Source organism: Bufo bufo, chromosome 4 (assembly GCF_905171765.1).
Source record: "Bufo bufo chromosome 4, aBufBuf1.1, whole genome shotgun sequence".
In the NCBI taxonomy this organism is placed as follows: Eukaryota; Metazoa; Chordata; class Amphibia; order Anura; family Bufonidae; genus Bufo; species Bufo bufo.
Window position 1 is genome coordinate 162,408,281 of NC_053392.1, and position 15,501 is coordinate 162,423,781.

The 15,501-nt window shown below is 41.0% G+C and overlaps 1 protein-coding gene across 2 annotated transcripts in view; it reads right to left on the bottom strand.

Annotated features, from left to right (window-relative positions):
* TRPC1 (transient receptor potential cation channel subfamily C member 1) overlaps positions 1–15,501 on the bottom strand; it is a 193,231-nt gene that overhangs the window by 149,864 nt on the left and 27,866 nt on the right. Inside the window, exons 2-4 of one of the 2 annotated variants that reach the window (XM_040428058.1) lie at positions 6,809–6,963; positions 641–715; positions 339–440 (exon numbers count right to left, since the gene is read on the bottom strand). In XM_040428058.1, coding sequence (XP_040283992.1) covers positions 339–440; positions 641–715; positions 6,809–6,963 — 332 coding nt within the window. The remainder of the gene's footprint in view (positions 1–338; positions 441–640; positions 716–6,808; positions 6,964–15,501) is intronic. The other variant, XM_040428059.1, reaches the window with a different exon arrangement.

The window sequence follows — 15,501 nt, forward strand, 5'->3', positions numbered from 1 at the left end:
AGTAGAAATACAGAACATGCAACTACCGTCCATTGCTGAGTTGACCACTAAGTCACAAATTCCTGCCTGCAACTGCAAATATTTGTACAGCATCATCACCTATTTAAAAGCTATCACTTTTATTGTAAATGCAAAGAATGAGGGATTTATTTCTTATTTTACTGGGAAGGCCATGTAAATAATTCAAGCACCCACCCTTAGCTGAATTTTGATGGAAATGATGGGATGAAAAAAATTATTTTTAAGAAGGCATCAATTGTTGGCGGTTAATGATGGAGGATTGCAATTTACGGACTAAACATTTACTGTTGGACTGGACTACACAGCTCGGCACCTACCACAATTGTTGGTCTTGTAGACCATTTTGGACGATGATTCAATAAGATATCCACTGCTCCCACCACTTCAGAGTCTATTGCCACCAGCAATGCATCTGTGGACTACAAAATGAGCAATATACATAAATAACATGCATGTTCTTATAACAGTATCATTTCATTCAGTGCTAGTGCTTGTGCTTTCCTAATACTGACCATAAGACTAAATAAACTTGCTTACATCATTTAAAACCAAATCAGAAGCATAGCCAATGACTAGGTACCCAGAAAAAAAGACATCTGTGGTACCATCCAAAACTTACCAAAGAGCCCTCTGCATCATAGACATCATCAGGGCTCACAAAAGGAGACCACCTGCTACCCCATATATGATGAGCCTTGAGGAGGCATGACAAGAGAAGACAGTGGGTGAAAGATGAACAAAGAGAGGAAGACACAATGAGAAATGGGAGGGATAAACATGGCAACATAATGTCAAACTGAAGTACACAATGCTTGACTAGAAACTCTGTTTACAACTGGATTTACATTGTTCAAAGCTATTAAAATACTTGTATTACAATTTGCAATCTTCACCTTCAAGTACAGTGGTCAGAGGGAAACTGTTGGCACAACTGATCAGATGATCCCAATGACTCACTTGTGCCCCGACCACAAAAGTGCTGTCAGAAGGCCAGTATGGTTATTAGTTTTCATGTCCCATCAGATAGAGTCTATAGACACCACATACATGTCATTTGCAACTATCAGGATGCTTTTATATAGGTGGAGGCTGCTGATGTGAACATACAGTACAGACCAAAAGTTTGGACACACTTTCTCATTCAAAGAGTTTTCTTTATTTTCATGACTATGAAGGCATCAAAACTATGAATTAACATATGTGGAATTATATACATAACAAACAAGTGTGAAACAACTGAAAATATGTCATATTCTAGGTTCTTCAAAGTAGCCACCTTTTGCTTTGATTACTGCTTTGCACACTCTTGGCATTCTCTTGATGAGCTTCAAGAGGTAGTCCCCTGAAATGGTCTTCCAACAGTCTTGAAGGAGTTCCCAGAGATGCTTAGCACTTTTTGGCCCTTTTGCCTTCACTCTGCGGTCCAGCTCACCCCAAACCATCTCGATTGGGTTCAGGTCCGGTGACTGTGGAGGCTAGGTCATCTGGCGCAGCACCCCATCACTCTCCTTCATGGTCAAATAGCCCTTACTTTCAAAGTTTTTCCAATTTTTCGGCTGACTGACTGACCTTCATTTCTTAAAGTAATGACGGCCACTCGTTTTTCTTTACTTAGCTGCTTTTTTCTTGCCATAGTACAAATTCTATTCTAAAGTCTATTCAGTAGGACTATCAGCTGTGTATCCACCTGACTTCTCCTCAACGCAACTGATGGTCCCAACCCCATTTATAAGGCAAGAAATCCCACTTATTAAACCTGACAGGGCACACCTGTGAAGTGAAAACCATTTCAGGGGACTACCTCTTGAAGCTCATCAAGAGAATGCCAAGAGTGTGCAAAGCAGTAATCAAAGCAAAAGGTGGCTACTTTGAAGAACCTAGAATATGACATATTTTCAGTTGTTTCACACTTGTTTGTTATGTATAGAATTCCACATGTGTTAATTCATAGTTTTGATGCCTTCAGTGTGAATCTACAGTTTTCATAGTCATGAAAATAAAGAAAACTCTTTGAATGAGAAGGTGTGTCCAAACTTTTGGTCTGTACTGTACATTAAAAGGGGTTCTCCAGGAATTAAGAAAATTAAAATACTTAAATATTACTTTATTATAAATACATTCCCGATTTGTCTAAGGAGCAATCATCAGAGGAAATAAAATGGTTGCCGTCCTATTAGTACATACAAAACCTGTCCTAACCACACAGGAGAACAAGTTACTTAACAACACTGAAATAAAGAGCTGCCTCCTCCTCCTCTCTGCTCTGCTTGTCAGGGATTATGATCCTGAATACAGATGATAAGATCTTCAGTTTTATCTCTGTGGGAATGGAGTATATGAGGAGACATGAAGTACAGAGAGGATGGACAGAACAGACTGTGGTAATGGAGACAGCATACAAGAGCTGCTGCTCATCAGCCACATCCTCATGTCCTCTCTGTACTTCATGTCTCCTCATGAATTCCATTCATACTTAGATTCAGCTGAAGCTCTTATCAGCTGTATTCAGGATCATAATCCCTGACAAGTAGAGCACAGAGGAGGATGAGGCAGCTCTTTGTCTCAGTGTTCGGAAGTAACTTGTCTTCCTGTGTGATAGAACGGCAACCATTTTATTTCTCTTGATCATTGCTCCCCAGGCAAAACAAGCCATTTTAATTAATGAAAGGTATTTGGGAATATATATATATTTTTATATATTAATAATTTAAGTATTTTCATTTTCTTTAAAGGGGTTTTCCAGGATTTTAATATTGATGACCTATCCTCAGGATAGGTCATCAATATCAGATCTGGCTGATCAGCTGGTTGAAGAGAAGGCCGGGCACCATACGAGCGCTGCCTTCCCTTCATTGTTTACCTGCTCGCCTTTGACATTGCAGCAGTGAACAGGTGTAATTACAAGAAGCCGTCCCATTCACTTCTATGGGACAGCTCCTTGCTATACACTTGAATAGGAAGGAGCCATCCCATAGAAGTGAATGGGACAGCTTGTAGTCACACCTTCTCACCATTGCAATGTCAACAGCAAGCAGGTAAACAAGAGCAGCCTTCTCTTCATACAGCTGATCGGTGGGGGTGACGGGTGTCGGACCCCCACCTATCTGATATTGATGCTTATTCTGAGGATAGAATCAATAAGAAAATGAATGGGCGGCACTGCGCATCAGTCGCGGTTCAGGTGCACGGTCAAAAGGTAGATACCTCGATACTTGCAATAGAAAGACCAGCACTCCGAAATTCCAATGATGAAGAAAAAGCTTTCTTTATTCGTCACCCATATGTATACATATGGGTGACGAATAAAGAAAGCTTTTTCTTCATCATTGGAATTTCGGAGTGCTGGTCTTTCTATTGCAAGTATTCTGAGGATAGGTCATCAATATTAAAATCACAATTTAACAAAAGGCAAAAGCATTAAGATCACAATGACTATAAACACAGCAGTTTCAAGGCCGATATTAAAAAAGTGCCACCCCTGCCAACATTAAACAAGGCCAACAATGTTAAAGGGGTTTGCAGCTGATCGGTACAGGTGCCGGATGTCGGCCCCCACCCATCTGATATTGATGACCTATCAATATCATGACACTGCACAACCCCTTTAATAATAACGCTGCATAACTAGATCAAAGCGGATCAATATGTTTTGCCATTATGTTTCTCAATTTCCTCAACATAATACACACCTCAGCTGCTGCAGAACATCATAATACACAAATCAGCTGCTTCAGAACATCAAAATACACAAATCAGTTGCTGTGCCTCCTAAATCTCATAATACACACAAGCTTCTGCAGAACATCATAATACAAATCTGAGATGCTGCAGAATATAATAATACAAATCTGAGATGCTGCAGAACATCATAATACACACCTCACCTGCTGCAGAATATAATAATACAAATCTGAGATGCTGCAGAACATCATAATACACATCTCTCCTGCTGCAGAATATAATAATACAAATCTGAGATGCTGCAGAACATCATAATACACATCTCAGCTGCTGCAGAATATATTAATACAAACCTCAGGTGCTGCAGAACATCATATCACACATCTCAGTGGCTGCACAACTTTATAATACACATCAGCTACTGCAAAACATCATAATAATACTTCAGCTGCTGTAAACCTCATAATACATACCTCAGCTGCTGTAAACCTCATAATACATACCTCAGCTGCTGTAAACCTCATAATACATACCTCAGCTGCTGTAAACCTCATAATACATACCTCAGCTGCTGCAGAACATTATAATACACACTGCTGCAGAACATTGCAATGACAATACACACCTCAGCTGCTGCAGAATATTGTAATGATAATACACTCCTCAGCTGCTGCAGAACATCATAACACGAACAAGCAGTTTAATCTGTGGCAATGAGATGGCTACAGCCTCGGTTCATGCCTAAAACAAACCATCTGTGGGCCAAAAAAGCACCACTTGTCAAAACAAAGTTGTACAGTATGTATACATCTGAGCCGATCTATAAGGGCTTAGTCAGAAGAACGATTTTCCTGTCTGCTTGCAGTCCGAATATAGAATGGACAGCAGCCAATTCACATGTGCAATTTTCCAGATGGACGGGAGTAAAATCGATGCTTTATTGCTCTTGTATTGTGGATGCAACACCTGAACCGCTTGCGGTTCATCAGAACTGGAGTTAGAGCATCAGAACATTTGGTTCTGATTTACTGTAGGAGGTCAGGGTGTTGCATCTATAATATGGGCACAAAAAACACCTGTATTACACTTGTCTGGAAGTGGCCAAATACTGGGGGGAATTTTTTTTAAACTATTTGAAAATGATCATTTATGGCAACACAAAGTGAGTTACCGTAAATAGGTTTTCTGAAAATCTTTTCCCCCCATCAGAAAAATATTAATGTTTGTGTGTGTGTTGCAAGTGTTTGGTGTGACTTATTTGGCACCACAATCTGGATGCTGGTAAATACCTGGGTCGTGGCATCAATAAATGGCCTAACTAGATGCAGAGTGATGATTAGATAGATGGAAAGGAAAAACCGTCTATATGTGTCAATGAGAGAGCAGATATACCCTCTGACTGATGGGAGGGAGGTGATAACATGCATAGAAGTCCATGTTACCCCTCCCTCTGGGGTCATCTATAGTAATACAAGAATAGGAGGATCGCTACCTTTCTTCCACTCTGCAGCCTGTCAGCACGTCTTTACCGGACCACCCTCTCTTCCTCAGGCAAGCCATGAGACACTGAAAGGGGGTGGAGGCTGCATCAACTCAGCCTATCTCAGACTATATAGCAGCTACAGATACAAGATAATCGTTCTAAAGCAGAGAATCTAAGTTTTAAAACTAAAGCAGGACTGACAACTTCACCTGGCTGTATCACAGCTAAAATTATTATCTTGGTTGTGTTTTAAAGCTTAGATGAACTTTACGATCTGGTCTTTCATTAACTATTGCAATGCTCTGTCTACAACCATACTGTCAAGCCATTAGCTCTGAATACAGATGTGCACTACACAAATATTGTATAAAAAATTAGTAAAGAGTGTATGTTAACTAAAAGTGGGGCATGGAGAACACACTGGAAATAGCAACAAATTGATAAAATGGGATTACAGACATATTGGGGCAAATGTATGATAGAACTTGCGCTAGAATCCATCGATCATAGAACCAATTTTTTGACACATGTCCTTTGCATGGCATATATTAACGAGTTATAAAATGCACTATTTTTGGTTTAGACATAATTTATGTCTTCTTTTGTCCAAACCTAAGGCATTTTTGTTGCATATTGTTGTCTAAAAGTATACCATCCCCAAGATAGTAGAAAGACCTGTGGCACATTATGTCTTACAATCGCCTCTTACATGACAACATGCTGCAGTTTGTCGCATCTACCCTACAGGCTGCCTTAGACAAAAAAATACAAGAAATGTTCACAATCTTGGACCCAATTAACATAAACACCTTGTAAGTATCATTTACAATTTACAATACATTTGACATAGAACGTACTATTCATACATATGGCCCAGGCAAAATATTCTGGAGCAGAATGCAAGTTCGGCGTACAAGGTTTGGGTTCAGGTTATCTAAGAATTCCGCTATGGATTCTGCTACCATGAACCATAATTTATGGTCGCTATTAATAAATCTCCCCCATTGTCTAATGATAGGCAGCTGAAAATGCTGGGGCTTATGTGAATGCCCAACACAGTTAATCTGCAGAACAAAGAGGAGATGCCATTTATCCATTCTGCTGCTGTGTAGAAAGCAATAATCTCCAAGATAATCATGGAAAAGATGTTCATAATACATTTTCAGCATGGGTACAAATGGAGCACACCACGGCATGCAGTCATGGAACGAAGTAGATAAAATGCATGAACCACATGACAACAAAGACGTAGCTAATACTTATATATCTTATAGTTATATATCTCATATATATATCTTATAGACCCCCAGACGAAGGTACGCCGAAACGCGCGTTGGGGTTGTTGCCATCCTGGAGGAGACACAATATGGGTAATTGTCCGATGTCCTTTAATATTGATGAATTGTTTGCAATAGCATTTTATTGGTTCATGTAATGCATTGACGGACTGTCATATGGACTTACATCCACTGTATGTTTCCTCCAGTGATGTCGCTTTTTATCTCCTGCACCAATTTCTTTTTAATCATGTTTGTTAAACATTTGTGATTTTTGTAATAAAGTATTGATTCATTATAAGTGGTCTGGCATTTTCTGTGTAGGTTTATATACTTATATATCTACCTGACAGCCATGGTCCAGAAGAAGTTGTAGAATATCCAGGTTCTCATTTTCAATGGTTATTGTAATAGCGTTTCTTCCCAGGACATCGACTGAATTAATATTTAATTCATCTGAACTGTTCTCCTCCAGGAGCTTTTTAACCATATAGTAGTCGCCTATAGTAGGAGAGATGAAAAGTCAATGATTAGGACTTGTAGAAGAACGCCAGTGAAAAATACAAAAAAAAAAGAAGCAAGAACTCTTCGCGGGAAAGTATATCTCACTATTTTTACACCAACTTCTGGCTTTGATGCATGAAAAACTGCTGCAAAAAGCTGTATGTGACACCTAAACAGGGTGGATAAAAATCTAAATCAAAATCAGATTTTTTTATTTAAATTGGATTTTTTTTATTTAAATCGGATTTTTTTATAATATAAAATGCTTTTTGAGGAAAATATATTACCATCCAAAGGTTATTCCATCCTCCTTTTTATTTTAGCTCTAGAACCCCTAGCACAACATATTAGACATACAGCTGAGATTCGTGGATTTGTGGTAGGATCATCTACCCATAACATCTCCTTATACGCGGACGATATCATCCTCACCTTATCAAACCCGACAGAGTCCCTTGGCGTCGCACTAAAAGTTATATCTCACTTTGGATCACTATCCTATTATAAAGTAAATGAAGCCAAGACGCAAGTTCTACCAATTAATATCCCCCTACCTGAAGTTAGGAAATTAAAAGCTCTTTATCCTCTAGATTGGCAGACCTCAGAACTTATGTATCTAGGCATTAAACTTACATGTCCCTCCTCTTCCCTATATAAACAAAATTACGAACCCCTCCTGTCCACCCTAGCGCAGGATTTCAACAGTTTTTCTATGAAGAACATATCTTGGGTTGGTAGAATAGCATCATTCCAGATGATGACTCTTCCAAAACTAATTTATGTCCTCCGAGCTCTTCCCATCCCCATCCCAGAATCCTTCTTTACAAGAGCACAAGCACTTTTGAATAAATTCCTGTGGAGATCTGGGCGCCCGCGAATTGCCATCACTCTGATGACTAGGCGGAGGGGAGCGGGAGGTCTGGGACTTCCCTCCATAAAAGATTATCATTGTGCAATTGGCCTCTCATTCTTGAGAGAATGGTGGTGTAACTCTTCTTATAAACCTTGGCTTCAGATTGAATTGGAATCCATTGCAGGGAACTCCTTAAGGGACTACCTAATTCAAATTCTATGGAACCCCAAACCTCCCAAACCCACTCTACTTACTGTGGCTTTTGCGGGATATGTGTGGCGCAGATTTCACCATTCATATGGCGAGATAGCTGCCCTCCCGAGCAAGTTAATATCTACCCAGACACTGGAAGGTGGTTCTGATGGCCTGGACCTTTCCACCTGGCGTAAAGCGGGTATACTCACCCTGGATCAGATTGTTCAGGGAGGAGAGCTGCTTTCCTTTGAAGGGATTCAAGGCAGTTTCCCCATTCCGCATAAAGATTTTTATAAATATTTGAGAGTGAGACATTTTTACAATACATGTCTAAAAACACCACTGAGTCTAAACTTTGACATAATTAGGCTCTTCCAAAACCCTCTATTGCATAAAAAACAGTGCACTAGGCATCTATACGACCTGTTTAACGACAAGGCAACGTTTGTGAAATCCAATCCTATTTTAAAATGGCAATCAGATGTGGGACAGGCTTATTCAGAGGAGGAGTGGTCTCGGGCCATAGGTTTTATGTCGTCCAACTTCAAATGTGTCACACATTTTGAAGCAGGGGTGAAGACCCTATTGAGGTGGTACTTCACTCCAGATAGGCTGAACCAAATGTATCTGGGGGTGTCGGCTTGTTGCTGGAGAGACTGCGGAAACACGGGCACTCTCTACCACATTTTATGGTCCTGCCCTAAACTACATACCTATTGGCAACAAATTCTTTGCTTAGTATCTCAATTTTCTGCTACTGTGGTCTCCCCCTCCCCGGAATTAGCTCTCCTGTTTATAGGTATTCATAATCTTCACTCTACCCACACAAACTTACTAGGGCATATACTTCTTAGCGCCAAATTGGTCATAACGAGACATTGGAAATCAGCAACACCACCCAGCATACAAGAAGTTATACTTGCTGTAAATACTACATGTAGATATGAAAGACGTCTCCCCCCTTCTATTATTGATCCTAGGAAGAGAGACAGAACTTGGGACCCGTGGGTAGCTCACCACCTTTACACTCCGTGAGGATATTTATCACACATAGTACCCCCTCCCCAATATGCTTTTTCGCCAGCCTGAGTGAAAATACCTTTTTATCCCTGTTTCCCCCTTTTGTTTTTTGTTCACTGATTTAATTTAAAATGATTAAAGATACATTGCTTCCACATCCAATAGAAAAGAGTGAACGGCTGGTCTCCCCTTGGAAGCATTACACTTCAGTCGCACTTTATTTGTCAATGATAACATGTAGGAATATCTTGTATCTTGTATCTATGACAGCTCTAATTAATATGCATATATGTATAATGCATGTTCTTCAGTTGTGCTAATTGATATATTGTACATCTTATGAACATCTATGTGAAACTTAATAAAAAAGATTATTCACAAAGGTTATTCCATCATGAAATAAAGATTAGTTTTTTAATTATGTAGAATAAGGCTGTATATGTTTAATTTTTTTGGTAAATAAATTCCATTAATCCATTCACAATGTCATGCTCTTCCAGAGGTTTTTGTAAGATTATTGGGCAGTTTCTCTGTTTACAAGATATTATCACAGATGCTTTTTTTACTTTTGCAGTTCTCAAAACTGAATTTGACTCAGCAGAGATCACATGTCTCTTCTTCACAGCAAAAATGTTATAACATGAACAGAGTTGAGAAAAAGACCTTAACCCTAACTTCTACAAACCTATGAATACATTAGATTAGTCTTTATGTAGAAAACTATGATTTAAATCAAATCCACCCTGCACCTAAAGGATAAATAATTTATCTCTTTTTTATACCTGTAATGTACTGTATGTTAATAAACTCTGATCTGTCACAGTGACACAAACCACTGTTTTACGGTGGGTTTTTTGTAGCGTTTTTGAGCTCAAGAAAGAAGTGGGTTGGAAGGGAATGAAAAATATAAAGGAAAGACTTGTACTTCTTCCTGCTGAATCCATGTCCGGCTCTGGCTCAAACACTGCAGCAAAAACCTATGTGAATCCATCCTAAAGGCTGGATCTATGACTCGACCTTTTGCAGAACGTTTAACACTTTAACGCCCTGTAACATACCATTATGTCACAGAGCACCGGTAGTTTGGTTCTGTGCAGTAATGGTACATCACGGTAATGATGCGGGCAGGTGCCAGCTGTATTATACAGAAGGCAACTGGCTCTCACTCTCTACTAACTCTGATCCTGGAAGTTTAACCCCTCAAATGCCACGGCCAGTAGCAACCACAGCATCTGGGAAAGAGAAGGGGGGCCTTTCTCCTTACTCTGATCAGCACCCCACAAATGCAATTGCAAGGTACCCAGTACTTTTCATGGCAGCCAGAGGCATTCTGAAGGGCGCCACGCCAGGTCTGCCATGTCCTGCCCAATACTATGTGCCTGTTCCTATAATGTGCAAGCATGTGTACTGATGCTGGATTGCAGGGTGGTCGTAACCCCTGGAAACGAGCAGTGTATAATGTGATGGAAAAATGAATCCAGCCAGCAAAGGAGGCAATATGGATAATCACAATACATTAGTAAGTGCCTTGTATTAACTTTCTCTACATGATGAATTTCATTTTCTGAAGTGAGACAGCCCCTTCAAGTACCAAACTCGGCTGTATCCTTAAAGGGGTATTTCGTTATGTGAAGTATCCCCTATCCTCAATATAAGGGATAACTATTAGATCAGTGGGAGCCCAATCACTGGGACCCTCACCAATCACAAGAATGGGGATCCGTGACCTACGGGTCCCTCAAAATAAACAGATCAGCTGATCGGGCATGTGTAACACCCGAGTGGTGCTGCCACTCCTACACCCTGCTACTGTCCTTAATGGTCTAACATAAAGTCATCTATGCATTATATTCCAGGTCCTCTCCATAATGTGCATCTATAATAAATGTTTGCAACTGTTTATAACATGTAATTTGCCTGGTTCACCAGCAGGTGGCAGGAAACCTGGCAGAGCTGTAAGATAGAATGGACCTTACCATTCCATTCTAACCCCCCTCTGGAGAGAAGTGGGCTTGTCCTACTTCCTGCAGGAAGGGTTGGGACTAGTTAGAGTTAGTCTAGTTTACCCCCAGCTAGGAGAAGGGTGTGCAGGGTCACATCTCTGCTGGACATGCCCACGCCAGCCAGAGCACCCTAAGCTCTGCTGGCCATGGAGGCCAAAGCTTAAAGCCTCAGGAGCCAGGAGGAAAGTTCCCTGGCATAACCTATAGTCAGACTACAAAGTGAAGTGCAGCATACAGAAGAAGCTGAATTGTACAGCAGAGTCAGAGAGAAACAGATATAGCAGAGTGGAGTTTACCTGCCAGTTTCATGCTAAAGCCTACTGGAACCTAGACAAAGCCTGTAAACAGTTTTGGAGAACGTTTATGCAAAGTAAAGCTGCCATTGAACTTCATCTCAAGGTCTGGACTCGTTATTCTTTTATCCCTCAATTATTCCCCCTATTTATTGCTTTAGAGCCAAAGCCTGGGGTCCAGCCGTGTCCAGGTAGGAATTGCAGAGTGGTATAGTGCGGCCTAAAATGTCTCTTTATGTGTGTCACACACATAAAGAGACATTTTAGGCCGCACTATACCACTCTGCAATTCCTACACCTGGGACACGTATTATAGAGAGGATCCTGGGGTGAGGCTGCCCGTTGCACATGTGCACAGCCGCCCAATTATTTCTATGGGAGTTCCGGAGATACTGTAGCTGAGTAAAGCGATTCCAGGTGTAAATGGTGACTGAAATCTACTCCCGTCAAGGACTGTAGTAGATTTCAATCTAGGCGCACAGACTGCTGAAGGATGTGATTAATTTATGACAAGGTGCGAGACTTGTCATAAATTAAAGAAAAAAAAACGTCTTAATATTAAGCAATGAAAGTGAAGTTTTAAATAGGTAAAATACTCTAGTGTGACAATTAGGATCTCTGGCCCTCGGGTACTTGTTTCTTTATATTTTCTATATTCCCAATCACACTAGAGGGGTGACATTCAGGAATCGTCATAAATTAGGTGCATCCATCAGCAAAGACCGACGATAAATGACGCCCAGTTTTCCTTGAGTGTGTTTTGGTGTACTTTGCACAGACTGCAGCTCACAACACAACCACTGGGTGGCCACATACAGACAAATATAGGATACGCATCTTGTGACAGAATCTAACAAAATCATCATCTTTAAGCCGAGGGCATGTACAGAAAAAATCCCTACTTCAGTGCCATGATGTACAGTTATCTCAAGGTGTAGGAAGGAGATAATGATAACAATAGTAAATGAGGGCTTTAGGGGTAAATTTAACATAAAGGAGCTTTTTAAAACCAATTTTGCTTGAGTCTGCATTGGTGTAATATGCATTGTATTTTTCAAACATTGCATATCACTTGGTACATCTTTTAAAATCACACTTTTTTAATTCCATTTTTTTACACCACTCCCATATCGAACAGGAAGTTTGATGTCCCTATGTGCGACTGAAAATCAGCTCCATTAATCTGAATTGGGTTGTTTTGGTGAGAAGCACATGGATTTCTGCAAGCCACAGTCAGATAAATGTAACTGATTTTCACCAAAATCTGCAGCATGTGAAGGCACCCTATAGGCCCTTTTACAGGAACCGTTATTTCAGACAATTATTGGGAATGAACGAATGTCCGATAATTGCCTGATCTTTAGGGGAGATGAGAGCTGAATTTACAAGCTGCACTCAACTCTGCTGTGTGCAGGGCCGTTTTAATACATTGGTGGGACCTGTGCAGACATTTCATGAGTGGGCCCCTCCTTAGTGCCTCCTCACAGTAGTTATGCCCCCTTAGTGCCAACAAAGATATATGGATTTAAAGGGATTCTGTCACCTGCTTTTACCATTTTAAGCTGGCACCATCGCTATGTTGACTAAAGTACCTTATTTCCAGCAGTCTTCTTTTTACTTATTTTCGTTTTGTAGTTTTGATATAAAAGCGATTTTTATGTTATGCTAATTAGGGTCCAAGGTGCCCAGAGGGGCGTTTTTTTCCCTCTCCTGTGCCCAGTGACGCCCCCCTGCAGTGCCCAAAAACGCCTCCTGATCATCAAATAACCTCCCACAGCCCGGCAAACGGTTCCGCCTCCTCCCCACCTCATAGTCTACCTTATAGAAATGCCCCGTCCTTCTTCCTGTCTGCGGCCAGAAAACTTGCGCAGGCGCAGTACTGCCAGCGGCCTGCGGCCTGCGCAATCATCAACGTCCTGAGGGCAACAGCGCTCAGGTCACATCACTGTGAGACTTTTGAGGCTGTTGCCCTCAGGAGGTTGATGATCGCGCAGGCGCAGGCCGCTGGCAGTACTGCGCCTGCGCGAGTTTTCTGGCCGCAGACAGGAAGAAGGACGGGGCATTTCTATAAGGTAGACTATGACGTGGAGAGGGGGCGGAACCGTTTGCCGGGCTGTGGGAGGTTATTTGATGATCAGGAGGCGTTTTTGGGCACTGCAGGGGGGCGTCACTGGGCTCCGGAGAGTGAAAAAAACACCCCTCTGGGCACCTTGGACCCTAAGTAGCATAACAAAAAAATCGCTTTTATATCAAAACTACAAAACGAAAATAAGTAAAAAGAAGACTGCTGGAAATAAAGTACTTTAGTCAACATAGCGATGGTGCCAGCTTAAAATGGTAAAAGCAGGTGACAGAATCCCTTTAATGTAGAATAGTTAGCATGATCACACACAATTCATAATTAAGATATATATGATTTTATTAGTAATTCAAGTATAAACATGATTGGCACAACAAAACATTTTAAGTTCATTAGGCTGGTGGTCCAGGACTGGGAAAATCCAATAAAGTGCAATGGACTGGTCGGAAATTGCTAGTTACCAAAGATCCAATGGAAATACATGTAATATAACAGGTATATGAATAATACAAGTAATGACCTTGATAGTAAATAAAATTAAAACAGCAAGTGCAAAAAATTAAGTCTACCAAGATCAATACAAGATATTGTAAACAAAAGTAATAACTTATGGGCGTACACACATACTGACCAATAGTAAGTCCCACAATGGCAAAATTAAGACCACCAATCCACTCCCCGACGCGCATTTTGCGGTCTGCTTCCTCAAGGGGTAGTCACTACTCCTGTACCACCATCCTTATGAATTTTAAGTGTTTTTAACTTAATTGTGTTGTGCCAATCATGTTTATACTTTAATTACTAATAAAAATTATATATATTAATTATGAATTGTGTGTGATCATGTAATTCATATATCTTTGTTAGTTCTATGTGTTGTCAGGTATATGGGTTAACTATTATTATATGGGGAAGTATTTCTGGTGTTTCATTGCCCTCTTAGTGCCTCCTCACAATAGTTATGCCCCCTTAGTACCCCTCACAGTACTTATGCCCCCGTAGTGCTTCCTCACAGTAGTTATGGTGCCTTAGTTCCCCTTTCAGTAGTTATGCCCCCTTAGTGCCTCCTCACAGTAGTTATGCCTCCTTAGTGCCTCCTCATAGTAGTTATGCCATCTTAGTGCACCTCACAATAGTTATGCCCCCTTAGTGCCCCACACAGTAGTTATGCCCCTTTCGTTGCTTCTCACAGTAGTTATGCCCCCTTAGTGCCTCCTCACAGTAGTTATGCCCCCTTAGGGCCTCCTGACAGTAGTTATGCCCCCTTAGTGCCTCATCACAGTGGTTATTCAGTATATTGGGCAGACTAGATGGGCAAAATAGTTCTTATCTGCCGACATTCTATGTTTCTATGTTTATGCCCCCTTAGTGCCTTCTCACAGTAGGTATGCCCCCTTAGTGCCTCCTCACAGTAGTTATGCCCCATTAGTGCCTAATCACAGTGGTTATTCAGTATATTGGGCAGACTAGATGGGCCAAATAGTTCTTATCTGCCGACATTTTATGTTTCTATGTTTCTATGTTTATGCCCCCTTAGTGCCTTCTCACAGTAGTTATGCCCCCTTAGTGCATCCTCACAGTAGTTATGCCCCCTTAGCGCATCCTCACAGCAGTCATGCCGCCATAGTGCCCCTTACAGTAGTTATAACCCCTTAGTGTCTCCCCACAGTAGTTATGCCCCCTTAGTGCCTCCTCACGATAGTTATGCCCCCTTAGTACCTCCTCACAATAGTTATGCCCCCTTAGTGCCCCTCACAGTAGTTATGCCCCCGTAGTGCCTCCTCACAGTAGTTATGCTGCCTTAGTTCCCCTCCCAATAGTTGTGTTGTGCCAAATAAAATGATATATATTAATTATGAATTGTGTGTGATCATGCAATCCATATATCTTTTTTAGTTCTATGTGTTGTCAGGTATATGGGTTAACTATTATTATATGGGGAAGTATTTCTGGTGTTTCATTGAACTCTTAGTGCCTCCTCACAAAAGTTATACCCCCTTAGTGCCCCTCACAGTAGTTATGCCCCCGTAGTGCCTCCTCACAGTAGTTATGCCCCCTTAGTGCCCCTCACAGTAGTTATGCCCCCGTAGT